We start from the raw sequence: 25,214 nt of genomic DNA, 5'->3' as shown, positions 1-25,214 counted from the left end.
TGTGAAGTCAAGTGGGCCTTAGAAAGCATCACTATGAACTTAGTGGAGGTGATGGAATTCCAGTTGAGCTATTTCAAATCCTGAAAGATGATGCTGTGAAAGTGCTGCACTCAATATGCCAGCAAATTTGGAAAGCTCAGCAGTGGCCACAGGACTGGAAAAGGTCAGTTTTCATTCCAATCCCAAAGAAAGGCACTGCCAAAGAATGCTCAAACTACCGCAGGATTGCACTCATCTCACACTCTAGTAAAGTAATGCTCAAAATTCTCCAAGCCAGGCTTCAGCAATATGTGAACCGTGAACTTCCAGATGTTCAAGCTGGGTTTAGAAAAGGCAGAGGAATTACTAACATCCGCTGGATCATGGAAAAAGGAAGAGAGTTCAGCAAAACATCTATTTCTGCTTTATTGACTATGCCAAAGCCTTTGACTGTGTGGATCACATTAAACTGTGGAAAATTCTGAAAGAGATGGGAATACCAGACCACTTGACCTGCCTCTTGAGAAACCTGTATGCAGGTCAGGAAGCAACAGTTAGAACTGGATATGGAACAACAGACTGGTTCCAAATAGGAAAAGGAGTACGTCAAGGCTGTATATTGTCACCCTGCTTATTTAACTTCTATGCAGAGTACATCATGAGAAACGCTGGGCTGGAAGAAGCACAGGCTGGAATCAAGATTGCTGGGAGAAATATCAATAACCTCAGACATGCAGATGACACCATCTTTATGGCAGAAAGAGAAGAGGAACTAAAAAGCCTCTTGATGAAAGTGAAAGAGGAGAGTGAAAAAGTTGGCTTAAAGCTCAACATTCAGAAAATGAAGATCATGGCATCCGGTCCCATCACTTCATGGGAAATAGATGGGGAAACAGTGGAACTAGCACCAGACTTTATTTTTTTGGCCTCCAAAATCACTGCAGATGGTGATTGCAGCCATGAAATTAAAAGATGCTTACTCCTTGGAAGGAAAGTTATGACCAACCTAGATAGCATATTAAAAAGCAGAGACATTACTTTGCCAACAAAGGTCCGTCTACTCAAGGCTGTGGTTTTTCCAGTGGTCACATATGGATGTAAGAGTTAGACTGTGAAGAAAGCTGAGCACCGAAGAATTGATGCTTTTGAACTGTGGTGTTGGAGAAGACTCTTGAGTCCCTTGGACTGCAAGGAGATCCAACTAGTCCATCCTAAAGAAGATCAGTCTTGGGTGTTCATTGGAAGGACTGATGTTGAAGCTGAAACTCCAATACTTTGGCCACCTCATGTGAAGAGTTGACTCATTGGAAAAGACCCTGATGCTGGCAAAGATTGAGGGCAGGAGAAGAAGAGGATGACAGAGGATGAGATGGCTGGATGGCATCACCGACTTGATGGACATGAGTTTGGGTAAACTCCGGGAGTTGGTGATGGACAGGGAGGCCTGGCGTGCTGCTATTCATAGGGTCGCAGAGTTGGACACTATTGAGCGACTGAACTGAACTGAATTGACTTAGTGCAAAGGGAAATAGGATGTGGTGTTCTGAATCCTCTGGAGAAGGCAGTGGCAACCCACTCCAGTAGTCTTTCCTGGAAAATCCCGTGGATGGAGGAGGCTGGGGGGCTGCAGTCCATGGGGTCGCGAAGAGTCGGACATGACTGAAGCAACTTAGGAGCAGCAGCAGCAGTGCTGAATCCTCACAGGGAAGTAGTTCTGTCTTGAATATTTATGCAGTGGGGGTGGGGAACTTTTCTTAAGCTTCCAAGTGATGTGACATTGGCAGCTTAGAACAATCTCCTTAAATTCAGTGGAATGAATTTTTAAGTGCTTGATGAGAACCCAATATTTAGGTAAAAAAGATTGGTCACAAAATGCCATAAAGGGTTGAGAATGTCTCCAGTGACTAATTCATCATCAAATCCACTGCATTTCTTCACTGCATTAAAGCGTGCTTTTAATATATTTCCTAGTTAAATGATATTTTATACACCAAAGGACAAATTACCTTGTGAAGGTACTCATTGGAAAGCTTAAGGAATTGTTTCATTGCAAGTTTTCTACATGCCACTCAAACTACTGATGCTACTATTTTCCACTCTAGAAGAGAAAAATGTATTTAAATCTCATGTAACTGTAAAGGTCGCCTTTAAAGTATACCAAAATTTAGCAAGACACATCTCTAGATTTGCTAAGACATTCTTTTCCATTGAAGTCTTTAAAAAAAAGAAGATTCACCTATTTACATTCAGACACTCTTTTGACTAATGATAAGCATGTGCATATTAAACAATATTATATCTTATAGATTAAAAAATGAGGTATTATTTAACATTTAAAATCACATTTTAAAAAAAGTCAGTTATGTGGGTGACCATGTTTTGTAATGCTGCAAAATGACTGTAAGCTATTTTGTAGCATATCAGCTAGTTGCTTGTATAACAGACTTCTCTTTAAAAAATAAGCATTTGCATTTAAAAAATCCCAGTTCCTTTTAATATGAACTATTATAAATTGGTCACCCATGCATTCCTTAAATCTTTTATGGAAAGTTATTTATACTTTTGTTCTGTACCATTTCTTCCTCTAAAGAATTCTATAATCTGTTACTTCTGTGTGAACAAAAACTTTTTATTTCTGCTTATTAAATTATCCTTCTAAACATCAAAGCTTGTGTCTTTTAGATTTTCAGCCTATCTTTATGCTTTATGATTTGTGGATTTTGAAAGATTAAAAAAAAAAATCTTCTGTATCTTTGTCTAGTAGCCACAATTTCCTGAACTTAAAACTATTTCCGATTCATTGTCAGTGTTCCTTCTGCTATACCTTCTCATTTACATTTCTCAGAACTTCCTCCAGCTCTGTTCTGATCTTTCTTGACATGTAGCAACCAGAAGTGCCAGATAGGAGCTCTGCATTGAGAATCGTGGCCTAGTGTAAATTCAGTGCTGGATGTGATGTTAGGACTGAATCGTCCACATTAGTGCTTCCTGACCTCTTTGCTGTCTGCACCACAGATCCATTCCCATAAGTAACATTTTATTTACGTGCAGTGATTCTTCATGAAGCTGAATTTGAGACTAGGGATGGAGTGAGAATGGATAAACTTGCAGTGGGTTTTATAATCTCTGATGGACTCTGCAGTTTTCAAAGGAGCCCTAGAGATTCTGATTCTGACATGGGCCCTTTACTCAACTAGCCCAAGCTCCATAGAAAATTGGAGATTTGAGTGATTTACCCCAAAGCATATATCTAGTAAATGGCAGAGGTGGTAAAATTAGGTGGTTTCCTTCTGAGAGCAGTGTATAAATGGCAGTAAAAGTAACTTAGCCTATGTCCTGGAGTGTGCATACATACTCCTGAGCCTCTAATTTTAGTGACTTTTTTTGCCTTAGGTATGATAAATGATGTGAAATTTCTAAAGATTCTTGTAGTGTTTTGTAGTGTCCAGTGTAACTTTTCTAGACTTTTTAAAAAAAGAATGAAATGAGTGATGTGGAGAACTGATACCTTTGAGCTATGCTCTGTTAGAAATATCATATTAACTTATATTAGTTTCAAAAATAAGACTATAATATAAACACTGTGATTGTGATTTTAAAATGTATATTTATTATAATAACATGAAGATAATTTGGACTTCACTTCTGTATACAGAATTTAGTTTTCTGTGTGTTCACTATTTTTAGTAGTTGATTATGATCATGGTAAGAAAATATGACACCAGATATTTGTGAATTTAAAAAATCCCCCAGGACATTTATTATTAAAGTGCACATTTGCATCCTATAAATAAAATTAATTTCCTAGTATTTCACCAAATTAGGGAAAATCTTTTAAGCCACTGTATTTGTGGTGATTTGTTGTTACAGCAGCAAAGACCTGCTAATAGCCAGCATTAAAGAAACTGGGAATGAGATACCATAGGTTTGGAAGGTGTCTGCACCCGGTTCTGTAAGGGAAGTAGAAATTAACCAGGCGGAAAGGGAAAAGTCAGTGGGAGGAGGGAGGAGTAAAGAAGGATATTTAAAGTAAAAAATAAAGCTCTAAATGTGAAATAGCAACCACTGTGAGGGTTAGTCATTGGTTCATTTTTGTAGGTAGATAAAGCATGAGGCTTGGAGTGATTAAATAATCTTAGGAGAAGTAAGCAAGGCTCAGATTGTGGAAAACCTAAGTGCCAAGTGGACTTTAAGTATGATGAAAATTATGTGGGAGGAGGTGGGTACTGCCCTAGCTTTTACAGCTAGTTAGTGGTGGAGCCATATCTGCCTTGATTCAAAACCTGTATTCTTTTTACTGTCAGTTCAGTTCAGTTCTTTTTGCTTTAGTAACCGACAAAGTAGACGTCTCTTAACCATCGCCTAAAAGTTATTTTGCAGCAATTTCCTACAAAGTGAATATTTTTAAAGGACAAACTCTTTTCCTACTGATGACTAGTAGATAATTTGACAGTTTTATAGTAAATGCCCTAGTTTCTGAATTCGGAATGTTCTGCTGGTTACCAGAGTGTGCTGCTGGTATTAATGCAGCTCAGTGGATCCAGTACTGTCTAAGGTCAAGTGCTCATGATCCTCTTACCTCCCTTTTCCTTTGAAGCATCATTTTATACTTTTAACCTCCCCTGCTAGGCTAGTCCTTCATGCTTGTTAAGTATATAAATGACTCTTATATAGAGACTCTCTGAGTTCACCCATGAGGTTCTTAGACGTTTGTGTCCTCTTCCTTCTTCCTTAGTCTGGGCATTCTTAGGATTTAATAGAGCTAATCTGTAATGGTGTGATTTTTACATTAGCTGTTTGCCACATAACCTGTTATGTACAAGTTATGTACATCTTTATTCTTAAGAATATAGGACACTTATTATGTAAAATGAAAGTGTTTGACTTCACTAAATTTTATAACTACTAAATTTTATGTGTTCTTAAAATAAGAATAGTCTGCTAAATTTATAATGACTAAATTTTGTATGAATGTTCTTAAAATTAAAATCATTTGCTCGTGGTTGATTACATGTGCATGTGTACTCCTTTAATTCTGATACTTTTTTTGGTGCAGCCTTTGTTTGGCTATTCTTAGTATTTTTTTTTAGTTGATGTTTTAATAATTGAAAATATGGGCAGGGTTAGGTGGAAGACTAAACACCATCACCACCAACCACGCAAATTCTGGTGATAACTTCTAAATATTAAAAAGAAATATATGCATATGATTAAAAATTCTTTAAAAATTGAAAGATTTATAATTCAGTAATCCCCTCCAAACAAATGAGTTCTGTTCTGAAAGCATGTTCATAAGCCCAATTTGCTTGTTAATTTCAATGAAGTTAGTGTGGGTACCTAACTAACCCAATCAGCTATATAGTACTGTATTGTAATAAGTTTAAAATACTTTTCCCACAAATAATACATAAAAAACAAGCAAACACAAAAAATAGACACTTTTAATTTTACCGTACAGTACCTTGAAAAGTTGAGTAGTCCCAGCTACATCACTGCCTCTTTTATGCTTGTTTCCAGTCATTCTGGGCTTGAAATAAAGGTACCATACTACCGTACTCTACACAGCACTGTAAGTAAAGTACATAAGAAGAGCCACTTGTAGAGGATGCACGCACGCACATGCAAAGTATGCCAGGCATGTGAACTAGCTTTCATGACTAGACATGGAAACGCACATTTGCATCTTTGAAAGTTTGCAGCCTGAGGTTCACATGTAGGGGACTTACAGTGGTTCTCTCACTACTCACCACAGCCCTCTCCCTAGGGGCAACATTTTTCCTCTCCTTGCTTGATCATGTTAATTCTATTTTTAATTTTTTGAGGACTTGCCATATTGTTTTCCATAGTGTCTGTATCGTCTTATCATTGAATTTTTAGAGAAGCAGATATTCAATGTTGACAGTATTATGTCTGTCTAAGCATCATTAACAGCCAAGCACTAACATTTACTATAATTTTGTTTCTTTCTTTACCTGAAATTAATAATTGCCTTGTTTTTATATACTTAGTTTTCTTTGCACCTATTGCTAATTCTTCCCACATTTTCCATGGCCTGACAGTACAATTTCCTACAAGGTCAATTACATTAAGCAGTCTATCACTTCTAATAATTTTTCTTGCAGACATCTCTTCTGGAAGCAGTTTTCAAAGCCTGGTGCACAGGCATTATCCTAGGGATTTTCTGTGTTTTCCTCATAGGATCTCATGGAGTTTTTTGTTAATTTGTTTTTGTCCTTTTTTTTTTTTTTCTGTTAGGATGTGAAGTTGATTTTAATGTCATACTAATGTTAAGAGAGTGCAGACCTCAACATATTTGACATATGACACATAAGTTAAAATTACAGTACTTTTCACAAGCTTAACCTGTGTACCCATAATAACACCTGGGTTTGTCCACTTTTCAAGACTCTGTTTTGCCGGAGTGTCTTCTTTGTTAATTTTGTCAAATTGAAATGAGAAACAGAGCAGTTGGTATGATGAAGACAGGCTTCATCTGAACCGATTTGAATATATAACCCTTTGTCTGAGATCTCCTTTCACCATTAACGTGAGAACCTGTTTACTTCTCCATGTGTTGGATTTCTTGTTTTTATGCTTCTTAATATATTGTCTTCTTTCTGTATTTACAAACTGAATATTCTAGAGGCCTTCACTCTGTAGCTTCTTGAAAAGTGGTATTTGGGAGGTAATTTTGAAGTCCTGTTATAAAAAGATTTTCATTATTTTATAAATGCTATTATAATGCTATAATAGTGACTTACTTGTAGCTCAGATGGTAGAGAATATGCCTGCAATGCAGGAGACTTGTGTTTGATCCCTGTGTCAGGAAGATGCCCTGGAGAGGGAAATGGCTACCTACTCCAGTATTCTTGCCTGGAGAATTCCATGGACAGAGGTGCCTGGTGAACTACAGTCCATGGGATCACAAAGAGTCAGACATGACTGAACAACTTACACAGAATGCTATAATAAAGACTGAGAAATATGGAGACGCAAAAGACTGCTTTTGCCTATTGTGTGTTTATGGAACTGGGAGAAAGACAAGAAATCTCTATGATATAGTTAAAGTAAAATGTAAGAGTGAGATAAGATCACGGTCTAAGGGTTTTTTCAGGATACATGTGATAAATTTCTGAAGAGGAGTTTTGACCTTTTATGAACTCTGGGCAAGGAAACCTAATTAGACTGAGATGTTTTGGAGGAAGTAGTCCTTAACCCTTAAAGGACTGAAAGGATTTTGATAGGTGAAGATAGTCAGAAGGACATTTTTTTTTTTTCAAATTAGTTTATTTATTTTAATTGGAGGCTAATTACTTTACAATATTATGGTGGTTTTTGCCATACATTGACATGAATCAGCCATGGGTATACATGTGTACCCCACCCTGAACCCCCTGTCTCATATCCCTCCCCATCCCATCCCTCAGGGTTGTCCCAGCGCACTGGCTTTGAGTGTTTCAATGCATCAAACTTGGACTGGTGATCTGTTTCACATTTGGTAATATACATGTTTCAATGCTATTCTCTCAAATCATCTCCTCCTTGCCTTCTCCCACAGAGTCCAAAAGTCTGTTCTTTATGTCTGTGTCTCTTTTGCTGTCTTGAATATAGGGTCGTTTTTACCATCTTTCTAAATTCCATATATATATGTTAATGTACTGTATTGGTGTTTTTCTTTCTGACTTACTTCACTCTGTTTAATAGGCTCCAGTTTCATCCACCCCATTAGAACTGATTCAAATGTGTTCTTTTTAATAGCTGAGTAATATTCCATTGTGTATATGTAAAACCACAGCTTTCTTATCCATTCGTCTGCTGATGGACACCTAGGTTACTTCCACATCTTAGCTATTGTAAACAGTGCTGCGATGAACATTGAGGTATATGTGTCTCTTTCAATTCTGGTTTCCTTGGTGTGTATGCCCAGGAGTGGGATTGCTGGGTCAGATGGCAGTTCTATTTCCAGTTTTTTAAGGAGTCTCCACACTGTTCTCCATAGTGGCTGTACTAGTTTGCATTCCCACCAACGATGTAAGAAGTTTCCTTTTTCTCCGCACCCTCTCCAGCATTTGTTGTTTGTAGACTTTTTGATAGCAGCCATTCTGACCAGCGTGACATGTTACCTCATTATGGTTTTGATTTGCATTTCTCTGATAATGAGTGATGTTGAGCATCTTTTCACGTGTTTGTTAGCCATCTGTATGTCTTCTTTGGAGAAATGTCTGTTTAGTTCTTTGGCCCATTTTTTGACTGGGCTGTTTATTTTTCTGGCATTGAGCTGCATGAGCTGCTGGTATATTTTTAAGATTAATTCTTTGTCAGTTGCTTCATTTGCTATTATTTTCTCCCATTCTGAAGGCTGTCTTTTCACCTTGCATATAGTTTCCTTTCTTGTCCAAAAGTTTTTAAGTTTAATTAGTTTCCATTTGTTTATTTTTGCTTTTATTTCCATTACTCTGGGAGGTGGGTCATAGAGGATCCTGCTGTGATTTATGTCAGAAAGTGTTTTGCCTATGTTTTCTTCTAGGAGTTTTATAGTTTCTGGTCTTCCATTTAGATCTTTAATCCATTTTGAGTTTATTTTTGTGTATGGTGTTAGAAAGTGTTCTAGTTTCATTCTTTTACAGGTGGTTGACCAGTTTTCCCAGCACCTCTTGTTAAAGAGATTATCTTTTCTCCATTGTATATTCTTGCCTCCTTTGTCAAAGATAAAGTGTCCATATGTGCATGGATTTATTTATCTCTGGGCTTTCTATTTTGTTTCATTGATCTATATTTCTGTCTTTGTGCCAGTACCATACTGTCTTGATGACTGTAGCTTTGTAGTATAGTCTGAAGTCAGGTAGGTTGATTCCTCCAGTTTCATTCTTCTTTCTCAAGATTGCTTTGGCTATTTGAAGTTTTATTCTATTTCCATACAGATTGTGAAATTATGTATTCTAGTTCTATGAAAAATACCGTTGGTAGCTTGATAGGGATTGCATTGAATCTGTAGATTGCTTTGGGTAGTATGCTCATTTTCACTATATTGATTCTTCCAATCCATGAACATGGTATAGTTTTCCATCTATTTGTGTCATCTTTGATTTCTTTCATCACTGCAGGAGGACATTTTTATGTGAATATAAAATTTTTATGTGGACATGGTATTAAAAATATTCTAGAGGAAAAGGAATCTCCCACTTTTATTTGAATCATTGGAATGAAGTACTAGGTAAAGCTGGAAAAGTAAATTAGTGATAGGTTATGGAGGATTATTATTGAGTTCCAGGAAAGCAATTTCAATTTGTTCTGTAGGCAGCCAAACACTGTTGGAGATTTTTCAAAAGTAAGTGTTGAGATGAGGTTGATGACATTCCAGAATGTTATGTAAATGGGATCACAGTATGTAGCTTTTATGTCTGGCTTCTTCCATTTAGCAAAATGCATTTGAGGTTCCACCCATGTTGTTGCATCCTTCATTAGCATTTATATTTTTACTGCTCAGTAGTATTCCATTTATGCATATGCCCCAATTTATCTATTTATGGGTTGATGATATTTGAGTTATTATCAGCTTTAGACCATTATGAATAAAGCTGCTATGAACATTTGCATTTAAATTTTGTGTGGACATGTGTTTTTATTTCTCTTGGGTAAATACTTGGGAATAGGATTCCTAGCTTGTATCTTTAAGTGCATGGTACTGCCAGACTTTTTCAGGATGGCTGTACCATTTTATACACCTGCCATCAACTGTGAGAGTTGCAGTCATTACACTTTGTAATGTTACCAGCAGTTGGTTTGGTCATTTTCTTAAAGCCATTCTAATATGTAGTGATAGCTCATTGTGGTTTGAGTTTACATTTTTCTGATGATTAATGATGCTGAGCATCTTTTCATGTGATTTTTTTTTTTTTTTTGCTATCCATTTATCATCTATGTCTATTTAAAATTTTCATCCATTTTTTAAATGAATGCATTTATTGATATGCAAGAAAGATGCTTGTTTATTGTAAATTCAAAGAATGCAGAAAAGTTCTAATAGAAAATAAACCACACTAGAATCCAGCACCTGGAACTATTTTAATGTTAAGTTAGTGTTCCAGACCTTTCTCCCTCTATTTGTATATACAGATGGATGGATGATGATGAATGGATGAATGAGTGGATGGACAGTTGGAAAAAACATGTACATAAGATCTTATTACATGTGCTGATTTTTAAATTGTGGTATAGTTTATGATAGTTTATGAAATTCACCCTTTTAAAGTGTACAACCAAGTGGCTTTTAGTATCTTTTCCCTGTTGTGCTTCATCACAACACTCTAAATTTCAGAACATTTAATCACTCCCCAAAGAAACCCACAACCATTAGCAAGTCAATCCCCGTTTTCTTTTACCTTCCAGTCCTACTCAACAACTAATATACTTTCTCCTTCTATGGATTTGGTCCTCTTAAAAATTTCATATACATGAAATCACAAAATATATGGCCTTTTACATCTGTTTTTTTCACTTGGCAGAATGCTTTCAAGGTCCATCCATATTGAGCATGTATCAGTATATCATTCCTTTTATGATGCAATAATATTTCATGGATGAATATACTACATTTTGTTTAGTACATCCTCTCTCAATTGATGGATGTTTGGGTCAATTCTTTTATTTGACTCTTCTAAATAAGTAATGGTGCATTTGTGTACAAGTTTTTGTGTGGATATATATTTTCAGTTCTCTTGAGTTTAAATACTTAGAAGTGAACTTGTTGGTGTCCATTAGTAAATTAAGTTGTTTTCTTTTTATGGAGCTTTGAGATACATGAAGTTTTACAGATTGGGTTTACAGGTGTGTGTATCTCTTACATCATGCAACTTCAAGATATATGCTTTAATTTTTGGTGTAGATTTAATGAATGCTTTATACAAACTTGATTGTCTGATGTCTTATGAATATTATTATGTCAGCTTAAAGAACCAGTTTGCATTGATCTGAAGTGTTTAAAATGTATAAAGTAAGTCCTTTAAATAATTTGATTGTATCTTAACCATTTATTCAGATGTTACTTCTTTCTGGAATTCATTTAGTCACATGTATGAATATTTATTGATATTACCTTTTGAGTGTTGGTGGAAGTCACTCAGTCGTGTCCGACTCTTTGTGACCTCATGGACTATACAGTCCATAGAATTCTCCAGACCAGAATACTGAAATGGGTAGCCCTTCCCTTCTCCAGTGGCTCTTCCCAACCCAGGTATCAAACTCAGGTCTCTCTCATTGCAGGTGGATTCTTTACCACCAGGGAAGAATAAAATGTATGGGGACTAACTTAATGTACAATTATGAGTTGTAAAATGTGATGATTATTTTATGATATGGATATGATTTTGTTAATATTTATATCTCACCCAGTCCTTCCTCTCAAAATTTACATTACTATTAAGGATTATTCAAGACACACATAGAAACAGATCTCCTAGTTACATTAGGTACTTAAGTAAAGGTTGCTTGGAGGCTGTGTGTTAATTTTTCTTTAGGGTGTGCTTGCTGTGGCCTGTCACACTGTAAGTAATGGAGATGTGCCTGTTATTTTGTTACTTGCAGCATTGCTGATAGACAGAGTGCCTTGGAGGCTGAGCTAAGGACAGTGCAAAGCTCTCGCAAGGATCTGGAGAACTTCCTAAAGTGGATACAAGAAGCAGAAACCACAGTTAATGTGCTTGCGGATGCCTCTCAGCGGGAGAATGCTCTTCAGGACACTGTCCTGGCCAGAGAACTCACACAGCAGATGCAGGCAAGTGCATGGGAAACTGCCTTCTATTTTAATTTTTTGCCATCCTCTTTTGATCCATCTACATGCAAAATTTATTACAGTTTAAAGGTGAGGCTATCACCTTATTCAGTTATGAAATCCATACTCCTCTGTGAATAATTGGTTTCCAGAAGTGAGGTCTATAAAATACTCTTAGTTGATCATTAAGGAAAAAAAAACACCTTGTTTTATGGAAGTGATAATTATTTATTTAGACTTACAGGCTCACAACTATTCCATTTTCTGTCATCTTAAGCCCTATTACAGTTAGCCTTATTGAAACCTGATTTATCAGGGTATTTCCTTTTAATATGAAGTTGTTTCTTTTTTCATTTATTATACTTAATATAAAAGCTGCAAAGGCCCTGTGGCTTGGTTTACAACTAAGAATATTAGGCTTGAAGGTATTGCTTTTATGTCTTTAGCTTGATAACTACAAGGTTCAAATTTTCTTCCACATGAAATATGATAATACAAAATCTTTCCTTTAAAAGAAGTTTTGAGGAATCTTATGAAGCATGTCTGAATCTTTTTTCCTCCCCAAGTGCAACTCTTCAGTGCCCTTGAATTTCCTATTTTCTTTGTGCAGAATGACCTATTCTTGCCAATCACAGGCCTTCTCACTTAGAATTCGGTCTTAAACCAACTTCATTGGAGAAGTCTCCTTGTTTACCAGAATTTTACATCTGATTACTTCTTTATGCCATGTCATTTTCACAACATTTTGACAGGTATTATTTCTGATGCTTGTGAACTCATGATCCATTGTCATCGGATGCCTGTCTCCTCCTCTCCTAGTTGATCATGTGGTTCTTCAAGGGCGGAGATCATGTTATTCCGTACTGTTGCCTATGCAGAACTCTGTGTGGAAATTCTAAGTAAATACTGACTGCTGCCCTTGGGCCTTAAAACATCATCATTATGAAATACAGTGTGATGACCTTTTTTGAATTCTTTCTTAGAAAATCTTTTCCCTCAAAACATCAGAATATTAACAGATATTTGGGTCTGGATAAAGGGTCCAGAAACTTTCTTGGAACAATTCTAATTCTTACAAATTTTCTCTGTTTGAAATTATTATCATTAAAAAGTTATAAACTTTTTAAAAAGACCCTTTTGGAATAGACTTATTAATAACTTATTCCCATGCATATTGACTATTAGAATGTTTGATGGTTGAATTCTCAAGATTAATTCAACAAAAATCTGTTTACTTACATTACTTCTTATATTTTATTCATTGATTCATTACATAATACCCTTGGGTCTTGATAATGAGAATGAGCAGGCAAATATTGAAGATAAATCTGTTCTTTTTGTGTGTGTTTTGTCTTACCCTCTGGAGTCCTATGAGGTCACTATACATGTTAATTGATAAGATATTTAGCTATCATCTCATGTTTAGAGGGTTATGGAGAGCTCTGAATGTGGCTATATGCTAGAATATATTATTTTTTATGATTTCATGATAAGTCTGACCCAATAATGCTCACAGATACTCAATTTATATAATGATGTTAAACTCAAACATATGCAGGTTGTGCATTTGAGAAGGTAACACTTTTAGACAATGAACAAAGGAGGCTTGAAGTGAACCTTGATGATGAGCACCAGTAAAACACAGACCTATTTTGGAGTTTAATAATGTCTTTAAATACATTTTATCCTGGGATATATTTTTACATAGCCCAAAACTCTTCTCAATATTTAATGAATTATTCAAACTGTGGAAAAAATACATATAAATAGAGATGTTTAAAATCTTTCTGAATAAAAATAACTAACACAGGACTACTTGTCTTGTGGCAACCAGCATCAGGAAAAAGAGGTTACTGACTAAAGAGGTTACTGTTATACATTATAACATGAATGGTAAATGCTTCTTGCAACTAATTTAATGTCACTAAAATAATCTATTTTGTCTCATAAGAAATAATAAAGAGGGCATTTATTAAAAGCTTATTAACATCTCTCTACCTAAAGATAAGCACATTCATTTATTTATGGTTTGGATGTTTCACATTATGGTAGTTTGCATGAGTTTTCACTCCCTTGCTTCTTTGTTAAATGCTCTTAATTTTAAAACATTCTCTTCACTTTATTAAAAAAAGAAAATCGATGGCTTTGCTTTTTGCTTTGCGTACCTTATAGGTAGATGAGTTTTAGACTTAGTACTGTTTTCTTGGAGAAGGAAATGGCAACCCACTCCAGTATTCTTGCCTGGAGAATCTGATGGACGGAAGAGCCTGGTGGGCTACAGTCCACAGGGTCGCAAAGAGTCAGACACGACTGAGTGACTTCACTCACTCACTCACCATTTGATTAGTATTTTTGATGCAATAGAATTTTAATTTTCCTTTGGATTTTTGTTTTAATGACTCTCCTTTTGTGTGAGTGAACAGGCAGTTAAAAATGAAAACTTATTTGGAAATGGAAAGATTGTTGAAGAAAAAGAATGAGGAAAAGCACTTGGAATTACAAAACACATGTTCTGTTGGTGTGGTGATGGTGGTGGAGGACATGTGTGCACAGAACGATGGAATAAGGACCTCAGCAAGCATGTGCTCTGTGTACCAGGGCTCTATGTAGAACTGCTTACATGACACATTCTCTAGTTGTACTTGCTTTGTGTCTTAACAAAGTGGGATGCAGGGCCATGGGCATATTTCATGAAGGTGAAGAAATTTATTCTGTATTTGGTTTAAGGTGAATTTGGGTAACTTTTGATAAAGCGTAGTTTGGAAGCACATGGGAAGATGAAGATTAATTTCTGGGAGTATGCCATGATACATACCACTTCTGATAAGAATTAAATGATCACTTGGATTTATGAATTTATGTTTCATTGCCCTGCTGCATGGCGGTTAGGTTTTTCTCCTCAGCAGAGAACTGTTGGCAAGAGAAAACCTGGTCTTTTTGGAGACAAAAGCTCTTGGAGAGCTGAGTGGTCCAGATCATAGAGAGTCTTGTATGACTTGCCAAGTATTTCGTATTTTAACCTGGTGGCAATGAAGAGAAGTCTTTAAAGAATGTTAAGCAAGAGAGTGATACAGTGGGACTTTATTTTGTAGGAATCTAACTGATGACTTTATGGAGAATGTGTTTGAATTGGGCAAGACTGACAGCCAAACAGGATACTCCAGCCATCTGGTCAGGGATGAAAATGACTAGAAATGAGGCAGCATGGGTGAAGAGACCTAATGACTTGATAGTATGAATAGACTAAGGGTGGGAGAAGGGTTATTGACAGAGAAGACTGATAGGTGGTGTCAAAATCTGAGATTGGGGATGACAGGAAAAGAAAAAGTCAGGGAAGCAGTGCAAGTTAGTGCAGAGTATGATGGTAAGTTCCATTTGGACTGTGTGGAAATGAGGCATCTGAGGAATGTTCAGGAGGAGATGCCTGGCACACAGTTGTCACTGCGGGTCTGTATTCAAATGAGAGAACTTGACCAAAGATGCACAAACTTTTTTTTTGCCTTTGAATGAAAGTCTATTATTGATTTCCCAGTTTGTCTATTAATTCAAATGCATTTACTCTTTAATTTTCCTGCCTGTATTCTAAGATATTATTATCATCTCCTTAATTATATTTCAAAATATAAGCTTTAAATTTTATCAGTACCAATTAATTAACATGCTTTGATTCTTTCCTGAGTAAAATTCTGTTGCCCTGTTGCCTTTCTGGGGTTGCTGTTTTTACTCTCTAATAATATGTGCTTTGAGATAATTCTGTTTTTGTCTCCTGTGTTCTCTTTCAGCCTAATTTGTATCCTCTTTTCCATAGGCGTAGACTTTGGTTGTTTAGATCATTTCAGATCTTGTCTGTTACCAGCTCTCTGGTGTTCAGGCAGTATTACCTGTACTGTGGAAGCTTCACCTGTTGGTTCAGGGACAGGAATTACAACTTCACTTTTTGTAACAGCTTTATTAACATTCCACATACCCTACAATCCTTCCATTTCATCCCTTTAAGTTGTACAATTGAATTGTTTTTACTGCATTCACAGAGCTGGGCAGCCTTTATCATAATCAAATTAGAACATTTTCATCACCTCAAAAAGAAACCACATACCCCTTGGCTGTCAATCCTCTGTTGCCAATTCTCTGACCCTCAAATAATCACTAATCTACTTCCTGTTTCTATGTATTTGCCTAAAAAATTGCTAGTTTTAATCACCTCGTTCTTTGATGACCTCTTTCGAGTTGGGCTTTGTATAATTTTGATGTTGGTAGACTCTCCAGAAGGAGGCAGTGTAGGTTCTCAGTATACAGCTGCCGGGAAAAAATAGACAAACAGAAACTCAAAAAAACGCTGCTTGATAAACGCAACCCTCTAAGACCCACTTTAGGGCTTTAAATCATGCTAAAATGAAGGATTAATTAAGAAGGCAGACAAAGTAAAAGATGAGAAACGAATATTTTTAAATGCTGCCTTTCTTTTAAAGAGTCATGACAATGATGCAGAAAGGTGAAAATGCAGACTTACCCAGGTTATTAATTTGAGCAGGACATAATGAGAAACGTCTGGCTTCTATTTCTGGCTGTGCCCTTTAACCTGGTCATGGAATCATTCTGGGTTATTTTGCTTATTACCTAACAGTACTTTACGTCAGTTGATATTTACTGTGGTATTCAAAAGCTGAAGTATTTAGAAAATACATCTGAAATATATACACACAAACATAAGACCTCAAAATTCTGTACTGGGTTCTTCTGTCTATGTGACATGTACATCATGTCTTCTAAAATTAAAACAGCTTTATGGAAAAAAAAAAAAACCACAGCTTTTTGGCAAATAAAACAAGATCATGAAGATACTAAGGGGAAATGTGGTAATTTGAGTGTTAGTAGTCAATTACAGACTTTGTTTTTTATTAACCTTACTGTGTAGTTAGGGGAGTCTTAACCTGACATTAGAATTTTAATTTCTGATGGCTTTCCTCTTAGCTAAGCAGGCATCTGAGAGCCTGTGGACGACTCTGCTTTTAGGGTATCTTAGGTAAAGTCCCCGGCATGTATTTTTTGTTTTGTTTCAGATGGTCTTGTTCTGAGACCTGCGTGGAGGGTATTTATTAACACTTAACGTCTGGCCTGATATCCTTAGAGTCAGGTCCCCTTCTGTTCTGCTCGAGATTTGTCATGGGCTCTATTCACTCATCCCATAGAACACAGCCAGAGCTGCGTTTAGTCGGGTAGCGAACGCATCTCTCTTTAAAGTGAGAGAGTGAATGCCACTGGATCGCTTAATATAAACCTGCTACAAGGCATGCATCTTGGTGATGTGTTGAATCTCTGTTCCCTGGGGATATCTGCTTTGTATCTGCAGCTTTAATGTTTCACTTAATATCCTTTTTGGCTACTGAGCGCTCTCCTCTCCCAGCAGCAGGCAGCGTTTGGCTGCCTGACAACTTGCCTCATTGTCTGGCTGTGCTGGGCTGAGCAAGTCCTGGCTGTGTGCATCTGCTGGGGGCTTTCTGGGTGGCGTTTGTATATGTTTTTTCAATTGAGAAGAAGTTGAAGGAATACCAGCCTCCTTCTGCCTAGCACCTAAGTCCCCTGTATTTTTCAAATGCTTTCCTGGAAACGAGCATGCTCAGAGAACTGGCAAATCATTGTCCAGTGACCGGGAGGAAATGATCATTGCTCTTCATTTATAATGCAAATTCTGAGGTGTCTGCAGAAGTGTGGTAAACTTAAAATGATGGCTGTGGTGAGAACATCTCTGCAGAAAGTTGTGGTTTTGTTACATCGTTTACAAAGGATGGCAGTTTCTTCTCCTCGGTATCAGAAGCTCTGTAAGGTAACTGAGTGATTGAAAATGAGGATCTCTGGTGTCAGACAATTCTACTGTTTCTCGGGCTCTAAAATCTAGTCTTTAGGGTTCTTATCAAGGAAAGATTCCTTTTCTTAGTGACTGACTGTAGAAGCTGTTGAAGTGAATTGCTTAATTACATTTTGTTTCAGAATCAGGAGCAAGTACTATTTTAGTGCCTATTTTATTTTGTAATTGACAAAATCTTGTTTTTTTGTAAAGGACTAGTGAACTGTTTGGAGAAAATAATAGCAAAAACTACATTCATTAAGACCTGTTACCTCTGAGGTACTTGTGGTCTTAATACTAAATGGGCAATTAATTTTTCATAAATGTCAGTAGATTTTTAAAAAGTTTAAAATAATCTTTTAGTAGATTCATTAAAAACTTCTCATCTCTTTATAGTTCATTGTTTATCAATTAAAAAATTAAAACACATTTTAGAAACTACCGTGAGAAACACATCTCATGGTAAAATATCCCCCATAATTCTGAATCTTCATATACTATAGTTAAACACGAAGAACTGAATTTTGTTTGGACAGGTGGATTTAAGTACACTTTGAGAAGGCAACTTGTTTGACAGTTGCAATTTCGAATACTACGTCATCCTAAACCACTGAATGAGCTTCTGTATATTTTTTAAGTTAGTTATTGTATTTTTGATCATTGTTTTGTTTTATATAAACTATGTTCATACTTTCTTATTACTTTTGTCAGAAATTGGAGTGATTTGGTATGAAAAAGGAAGGGGGGAGTTATAATTGGAATGCTGAAGAAATTTATCCAGCACCGCAGTACAATATTCTTCCTTCCTATCATGTTCTTAGTACCATTCCCGAGAATGTATCTTGTTGCCTTGTTAGCCAAAGTCATTTATAATTCAAACAGCTGTCTCTAGGACAATGTTATTTTTCTGACATTATAAAATATGACATGTCTGAGCACCTAAATCGTGCTTATTATATGGCAGTGGATTAGACAGGGGAAAGCAGAATTCTATTAACTGTATCATATATTGTTGTTTCTTACATTTTGGCCAATTAAATGTATTTCTGTCTGGAATCTTTTTATTGTTTTTGAAAAGTTTCAGCAGACAGATTATGGTGATGGGCATTCTTTGCAGAAATAGAAGCATTTTCATTTGAAGTTCATTAAAACAATACAACTGAACTTGTAAAGATTCATAAATTATTTATTCAAATGTTTTATGTTTTGGTTCACTTCAGGTAATAAATTTATCCTGGTGAAATGTTTATATAGTTCATAAATAGGCAGTTTTGATAATAGAGAAGAAAGACTCATTCACTAACTCATTATTTTATCATTGTATCTGAAAGTATGAATATATAAAACATCCTGTTTCATTAACTGGATCTTTTTTCTCATCTATTTGTGTGTGTACTTTCACAAAATTAGATAGTTTCCTCAAGTCATGTGACCAAGGTATTAAGATGGTCTTAAGATGAAAGGCAGAAGTTCAAATACTGGAGAAGTTTGCTTAGTTTCATAATTACTTCCCAAATTAGTACAACTTAAGTTAATAAAGTCCTTGGATAAGTTAGTTCCCAACTGAAATACTCTTTGGGCTGACTTCTTGAGATTTTAATTTCCTAAAGAAACCACTACAATTTAAATGTTTAGAATTAAATGTTACTTTTTTCTCTTAAAAAATTAAAATTTGCATTATTCTCAGTTGTTTATCTTTCACATTTTTTTTTTTTCTCAAAAGTAAAATTAACAACTGCCCACATAATGAAATGAGAAATAAACAATTCCAGTACTTTCCAGCAGGTGTCAATGTAAGTCAGTGATATATGAAATTTGGCTGAAGAACTAGATATCTAAAATAGGAAGTGGCAAATTACTAGGAAATAAATCACTTAGTAATGGATATATTTTATTTGCTTGGTTATATTTTGAGAACTGATCTTAATTACTGAACTATATTAGCTCATATAATGTAAATAACAATTTTTGTTGCAGAATTGCATATTAATAAACAACTGCCATCTGAAATACTGACATAAGTGAAATATCTATACCAACCAAAAGTACTTTATTGTATTTTAATTATCAGTAGTGTTCTGTGTATAATACTTAAAAGTTTAAATAAGTTTGGTGTTTGTTTACTTTAAGACACTGTAAATTTTTTTCGCCTTACATTTTAAATGCTATCATGACTATCGCTTCCTTATTACCTCCTACATTCTCTAAATTTAGTTTCTTAGAAAGGAAATGCTCTAAGTTGCAGTGTTTCTTCGTAAAAATATAGAGGCAGTCTATTGTAAGTACATTTACAGACTGAAATGAATTGGAAATAGTGTTGAGAAAATGACTATTTTAAATTCATATTTGTGTTTTGAAATCTAGTTTATCCCTCTTTTAAATTTTTATTTAGGATCTCTGTTTTTACATATTAAGTGGAAATTCAGCCTTTCATCGGACCTTTTCCTTGCTGATACCGTCTCTTTTTTTGCTTATATTTATATACCTTTTATTTATAAGAAAATAGCTTATGTACGAACAGAACTGGAAATTTGTGTTGAATATTCTCTCTCTTTTTTTTTTTCTGTATGTTTTGAAGATTAGGGAGGAGTGAAAAGAAGCACTTGGAATTTATAATTCTTGGAGTTAAAATATACTTTTTCCCTTCTCTTAACCTATTTACACTTTCACTAGTATTTTTGGCACTTAAAATATTTCTTTCTGGTTATACATAAAATTTAGACGGGAAACTGAAAAATAAGTGCTGCTTACTTGAAGGTATAATTAACAACATTGAAATTGCCCTGATGACCTAAAATCACCTTATGCTGGATGCTAATTTTTCCAGATTTGGTTTTGATTGCTTAGTTCCTTTAAAATATTAATGACTATCAAGATTTTTTTTCTCCTAATAGAGTACAGTAAAAGCAAAGGTAAATGTAAATGATTAAAACATAAAATGGACTATTATTTGTTTTCATTATCTGATTACTTGGGGATATTTCATCACTAAATCTTTGCACTAGAAGCTGAATAAATTTATGTTTTATAGTGCCATTCTTTTCCTTAGTGCCAACTTTCATAAAATATTTGTTATGGAAATATTTGAGGACATGGTAAAAGCAACTATTTGTAAAGTAGATTGAGATATTAACCATTATAGAAAAATGAGAAAGAGATAAAATTAGTGTTATAAATTGGATTCCTCATGATTTAAGCATTTAAAAAATTAGTAGAGTATACTTTCTACTGTTCTCTTCTTGCAACCCAGTTGGATGCCTTTTTCTTCCTATGTGATATATACGCACACCATTTTGGTAACTACTGATTCATCCTTACAGTGAATCTCTGACTATTCTTAGCCTAGTCTTCTGGAGGACTCAGATTTTCAGAACTGTACTGATCTCAGTCCTCTCTGAAAAACCATGTCTTCTGTGGTACCAGAGCAGCTGCCTCTGAGTACTTTGTGAACAACAGAGATGGGAAGATGCCACCCAGAAATCAGGATTGATAGGTGATGTCTACAAATGTCTTGCATTGTATGTAGTGTGTGTGTTTGCGTGTAGACAACACAGAGCTATGTGGAAGCTTATGGTGCCAGAAAACAAGGTGCATAATCTCTGAATAGAGTTTCAGATTCACTGATGAATTAAGTTTATGTACCACTTCTCATCTACATATGGGGGACCCCTTTATTTAGAGGTAGGTAAGATTGATTATGCATTTTTAAAGAATATAGAGAGTGGAATGGCATATCTTCAAATGATTTACACTCCATATAGCTAAATTTAATACTTTTTATTCCCTTAAATGTCCTCTTTTGCAGGTGGAAAATTTGCATTTGTTGAATAATTAAATCCTCCAGTGTTCTAGGGTGATAGAACTTTACTTTGTCTTTATTTGAGTGTTGAGATGTAGACATTTGATAGTCATCTCTTAGATTCCCTCAGTTTCTTTCCATAATCTAATCGTACACATATTGTTTGAACTCTAAGAATGGTCAGAGTCATGGTCTCTCGCCTGGAGGCAGAACTCCAGTTGATCACAAAAAGACTGTCTCTTCTTGGTTATATGATAAACACATTTTGGATAGTTCAAAAATTTTGGAAGGCTGAGATATTTAATGGGAGGAAAATGCCAAATGTGGAAGGACTGACTTACATCTTGCCCATCTCCATTAGTGTGCTGGGTCTGTGGCCTCAAGGCTGTATGCACACCTGGGAAGTTTACCTTCCTTACTCTCACTGTGTTTCTTCTTGCTCAATGGGTTCAGATTACAGCTTAAAGTGCAGCGGGTCAAGAAAGACAGTATCTACCTCCCTATTTGTCATCAGATATTTTCTTCTGGCTTCCAAAAGCAGCGGCATTATTTATGTGACTTCCTGATCTGTATTTTACATAGCTCCTCAAGTCAATGTGTATCTCAAAATTATTTTTAAAAAGCTATCAAATTAACATTTTGTTAATCAGAAAACTCATGCTATTAGTGACTTTTAGCTAAGGCAGTATAATCAGATATGAGGTAATGGTTTTCCAGTTAACTAAAAAATAATTGAAACCATTCAACAGGGTTGCCTTCTAAATTGTTTTTTTTAACAGCCAGGATATCATTATTTGCTTAAGTCTAGATTTGTAATCTAGAAATCGGGGACAAACAGCCATTTTGACAGCATTGGTATAGCATTATGACTACGGATAAAAGATCTCCTTTAGAGTATTGAAATTTTAAACTAAAATATTGGTGATTTGCGTTTAACCTAGGGATAAAGTTTATTAAACTTCAAGGGGAAATTTCCAAGAGGAATGCACTGATAGATTTTTAAATGTACAGATATTATCCACTCCCCTTAGTAGTGACTGTGAGCACTTCCTGCTTCTCTTGGTATATTTGGTAGTTTATTTTTAGCCCCCTAAAATAAGCAATTAGTAGAACTCCTACCACAGAGATAGAAGAATAGAGAAAATTTCATGCTATGGTAGCTTGCTCAGTTTCACAAAGTATATTCATTTCTGGGCAAGGTAAATGAATCCAAATAATTGAAATTGGAAAGCATATGAAGTGCATCAGAGGATTTCTTTTCATTTTTCTTCTTCTAGTTTGTTCAGTTCTGTGAAATTCTAGAAGATTAATTTATAACAAAGCTCACTTATAAAAGCAGAAAGAACCTTTAAATGCTTAATAAATAATAAGCCACTATGAATGTATGGCTAGATAAAGCTTAAGTAAGAATTTTGGAAAAGAATCAAATGGAAGAACACATTGAACTGTTTCCACAATAGACTATTTTACTTTTGCTTTAGGAAAATTGAAAGAAAAGTGGTCAAACACAGCAATAAAATAACTTCAAGCTTCCATGACTGAAAAAAGTCTTGTTACTACTGGTGCAGTTTATTTTTATTTTTAGAGTGTGTGAGAATTTACAGTGTATTTTCTCATATATGTCATCATTAATACATATGGCATTAATTAACTACTACATGATTATTTTTCCTTAAGAGCAAGGTAGGAAAGAAATTTGTCACTATTCCCATTTAGCAAGTGGAGAAACAGATTTTATAAATTGGCAGGTTAAGAAATATGTCAGTAATTGCTCAGCTAATATGTGGTACAACCCAAACTAAACACAGTCTTTCTGATTCCAGATTCAGTGTCTTTTTACACTTAACTTCAGATAGTTTTAGGAATTATACTGGACTAAAATGAACCTTGCATTATTGAAGGTATAGAAAGAGAAGTCACATTAACTAAGTAATAGTATTATTTCTAAATTTATGTACATTTCATTTTCAGTTATATAAATTTCTGCTAGTATCCTTTACGGAGAATGCAATGGCACCCCACTCCAGTACTCTTGCCTGGAAAATCCCATGGATGGAGGAGCCTGGTAGTCTGCAGTCCATGGGGTCCAGAGTCAGACACGACTGAGGGACTTCACTTTCACTTTTTCACTTTCATGCATTGGAGAAGGAAATGGCAACCCACTCCAGTGTTCTTGCCTGGAGAATCCCAGTGGCAGGAGAGCCTGGTGGGCTGCCGTCTATGGGGTCACACAGAGTCGGACACGACTGAAGTGACTTAGCAGCAGTTAGCAGTATCCTTTAAGACATGAGCTAGAGAATCCTGGAGCAAGAGGAGATGTTGGAAACCATTGAGTTCAACCATTTCATTTTACAGATGAGGAAACAGATCATCTGTAATGGATGCTTTATTGCTGCCAGTTCTGTGAGGTGAAGATGTAGTTGTTTTCTCCTGGAAGTTTAAGCAAAGTGAAAAGTGTTCTTTTTAAAGATATTTTGATATTTGAGTTCTGGCTATATAACTCTAAGAGGATAAAGACTTTGTTCTTATTGAAATTGGTTCATTGGATGCTTTTTTAATAGGCTCATTTTGTGGGTCTAGGAAGCTAGATTGGTTCATTTTAATGCAAATTAATACAGTTGATTTTGGTTTTTGATTCATAATTTAAAGTTTCTGTACCAAAAGTATTGCATTTTTTTTACTTGAAAACATTATCTGAAATCATATTTACTCAGAATTCAGAATTTTTTAAAAATGAAGGTGGGCGTGTGCCTGCCTAGCATGGAGCTTCTGGGCAATTTGCAACCCTCATGCCTGTGTGATTGTGATATGAAAGCAAAGGAATTGTTATTTATGATTAGGTTTTTCCTGGAATTCTATAACCTTCTTTTTAAACATTCAGCTCAGTTCAGTTGCTCAGTTGTGTCCGACTCTTTACGACCCCATGAACCGCAGCATGCCAGGCCTCCCTGTCCATCACCATCTCCCGGAGTTCACTCAAACTCACGTCCAAACATTACACACCATTAATTTTTCTCCATGTCATTAAACATTTTGTTGTATTGTGATTTTTAATGGGGTAAATATAAATTCTATTGAAGGATAATTTATTTAAGGAATCCATTATGGTTAGATAATTAGGTTATTACCAGTGTTTTCATGATAAATAATTCTGTGGTGAACATCATCATAAATCATTGAGACCATCCTGATTATCTCCTGGATATATTTGCATTATAGAATAGGATAACTGGATCAAATTAGCATTTAATGACATTTCCTATATATTGCAAAATTTCCCCCTGGCAAGACAAACTATTTACATGCCTACTGGCAGCTTGAATTTTCCTTTCCTATATCTTCCCAGAAAATAGGTGATATCATTTAAAACTATTTTATGAAATTTTCAGATGAAAAATGAAACCATGTTGTATAATATAAACTAAAATATAGTGATGTTAACTGATTTACTGAATTTTGGGACCAAATAGTCTATTCCAAACTATCTGAATTCCAGGCGCTGTGCTGGGAACCCAAACACTGTCTAAATGGAATGTGACAAATAGCATACAATAAAGTTCAAACCTGTTTAAACATAGTAGAGAGTATATTTTGACTTGAAAATATAAGAGAAGAGTTTAGAGAAAGGTAAAATTTAATAGAGATCTTGAGAGTAGGTACAATTGAATAGAGCATTCTGGAAATAAACCCCTCAATGAGCAAAGACATAGGCAATAGAAGTGTGCTTACTGTATTCAGAGAACATTGGGTACTTGTTTTTCAGAAGTGGCTATGAAATTCATTTATCAATATTTTCATCTTAATAAAAAGAATTACTGTTT

At 35.4% G+C, this 25,214-nt stretch overlaps 1 protein-coding gene across 14 annotated transcripts in view; it reads left to right on the top strand.

Moving 5' to 3' along the window:
• Positions 1-25,214, top strand: part of UTRN (utrophin) — a 561,026-nt gene that overhangs the window by 284,183 nt on the left and 251,629 nt on the right. For 13 of the 14 annotated variants that reach the window (XM_025295004.3, XM_045161922.1, XM_044924139.2 and 10 more), the window contains one exon: positions 11,563-11,752. In XM_025295004.3, coding sequence (XP_025150789.3) covers positions 11,563-11,752 — 190 coding nt within the window. Of the gene's footprint in view, positions 1-11,562; positions 11,753-14,148; positions 17,574-25,214 lie in introns of those variants that run through there. The other variant, XM_044924148.2, reaches the window with a different exon arrangement.

This window comes from Bubalus bubalis, chromosome 10 (assembly GCF_019923935.1).
Source record: "Bubalus bubalis isolate 160015118507 breed Murrah chromosome 10, NDDB_SH_1, whole genome shotgun sequence".
Lineage (NCBI taxonomy): Eukaryota > Metazoa > Chordata > Mammalia > Artiodactyla > Bovidae > Bubalus > Bubalus bubalis.
The sequence above is the reverse complement of the archived record's forward strand: the minus strand, read 5'-3'. Positions and strand labels throughout refer to the sequence as shown.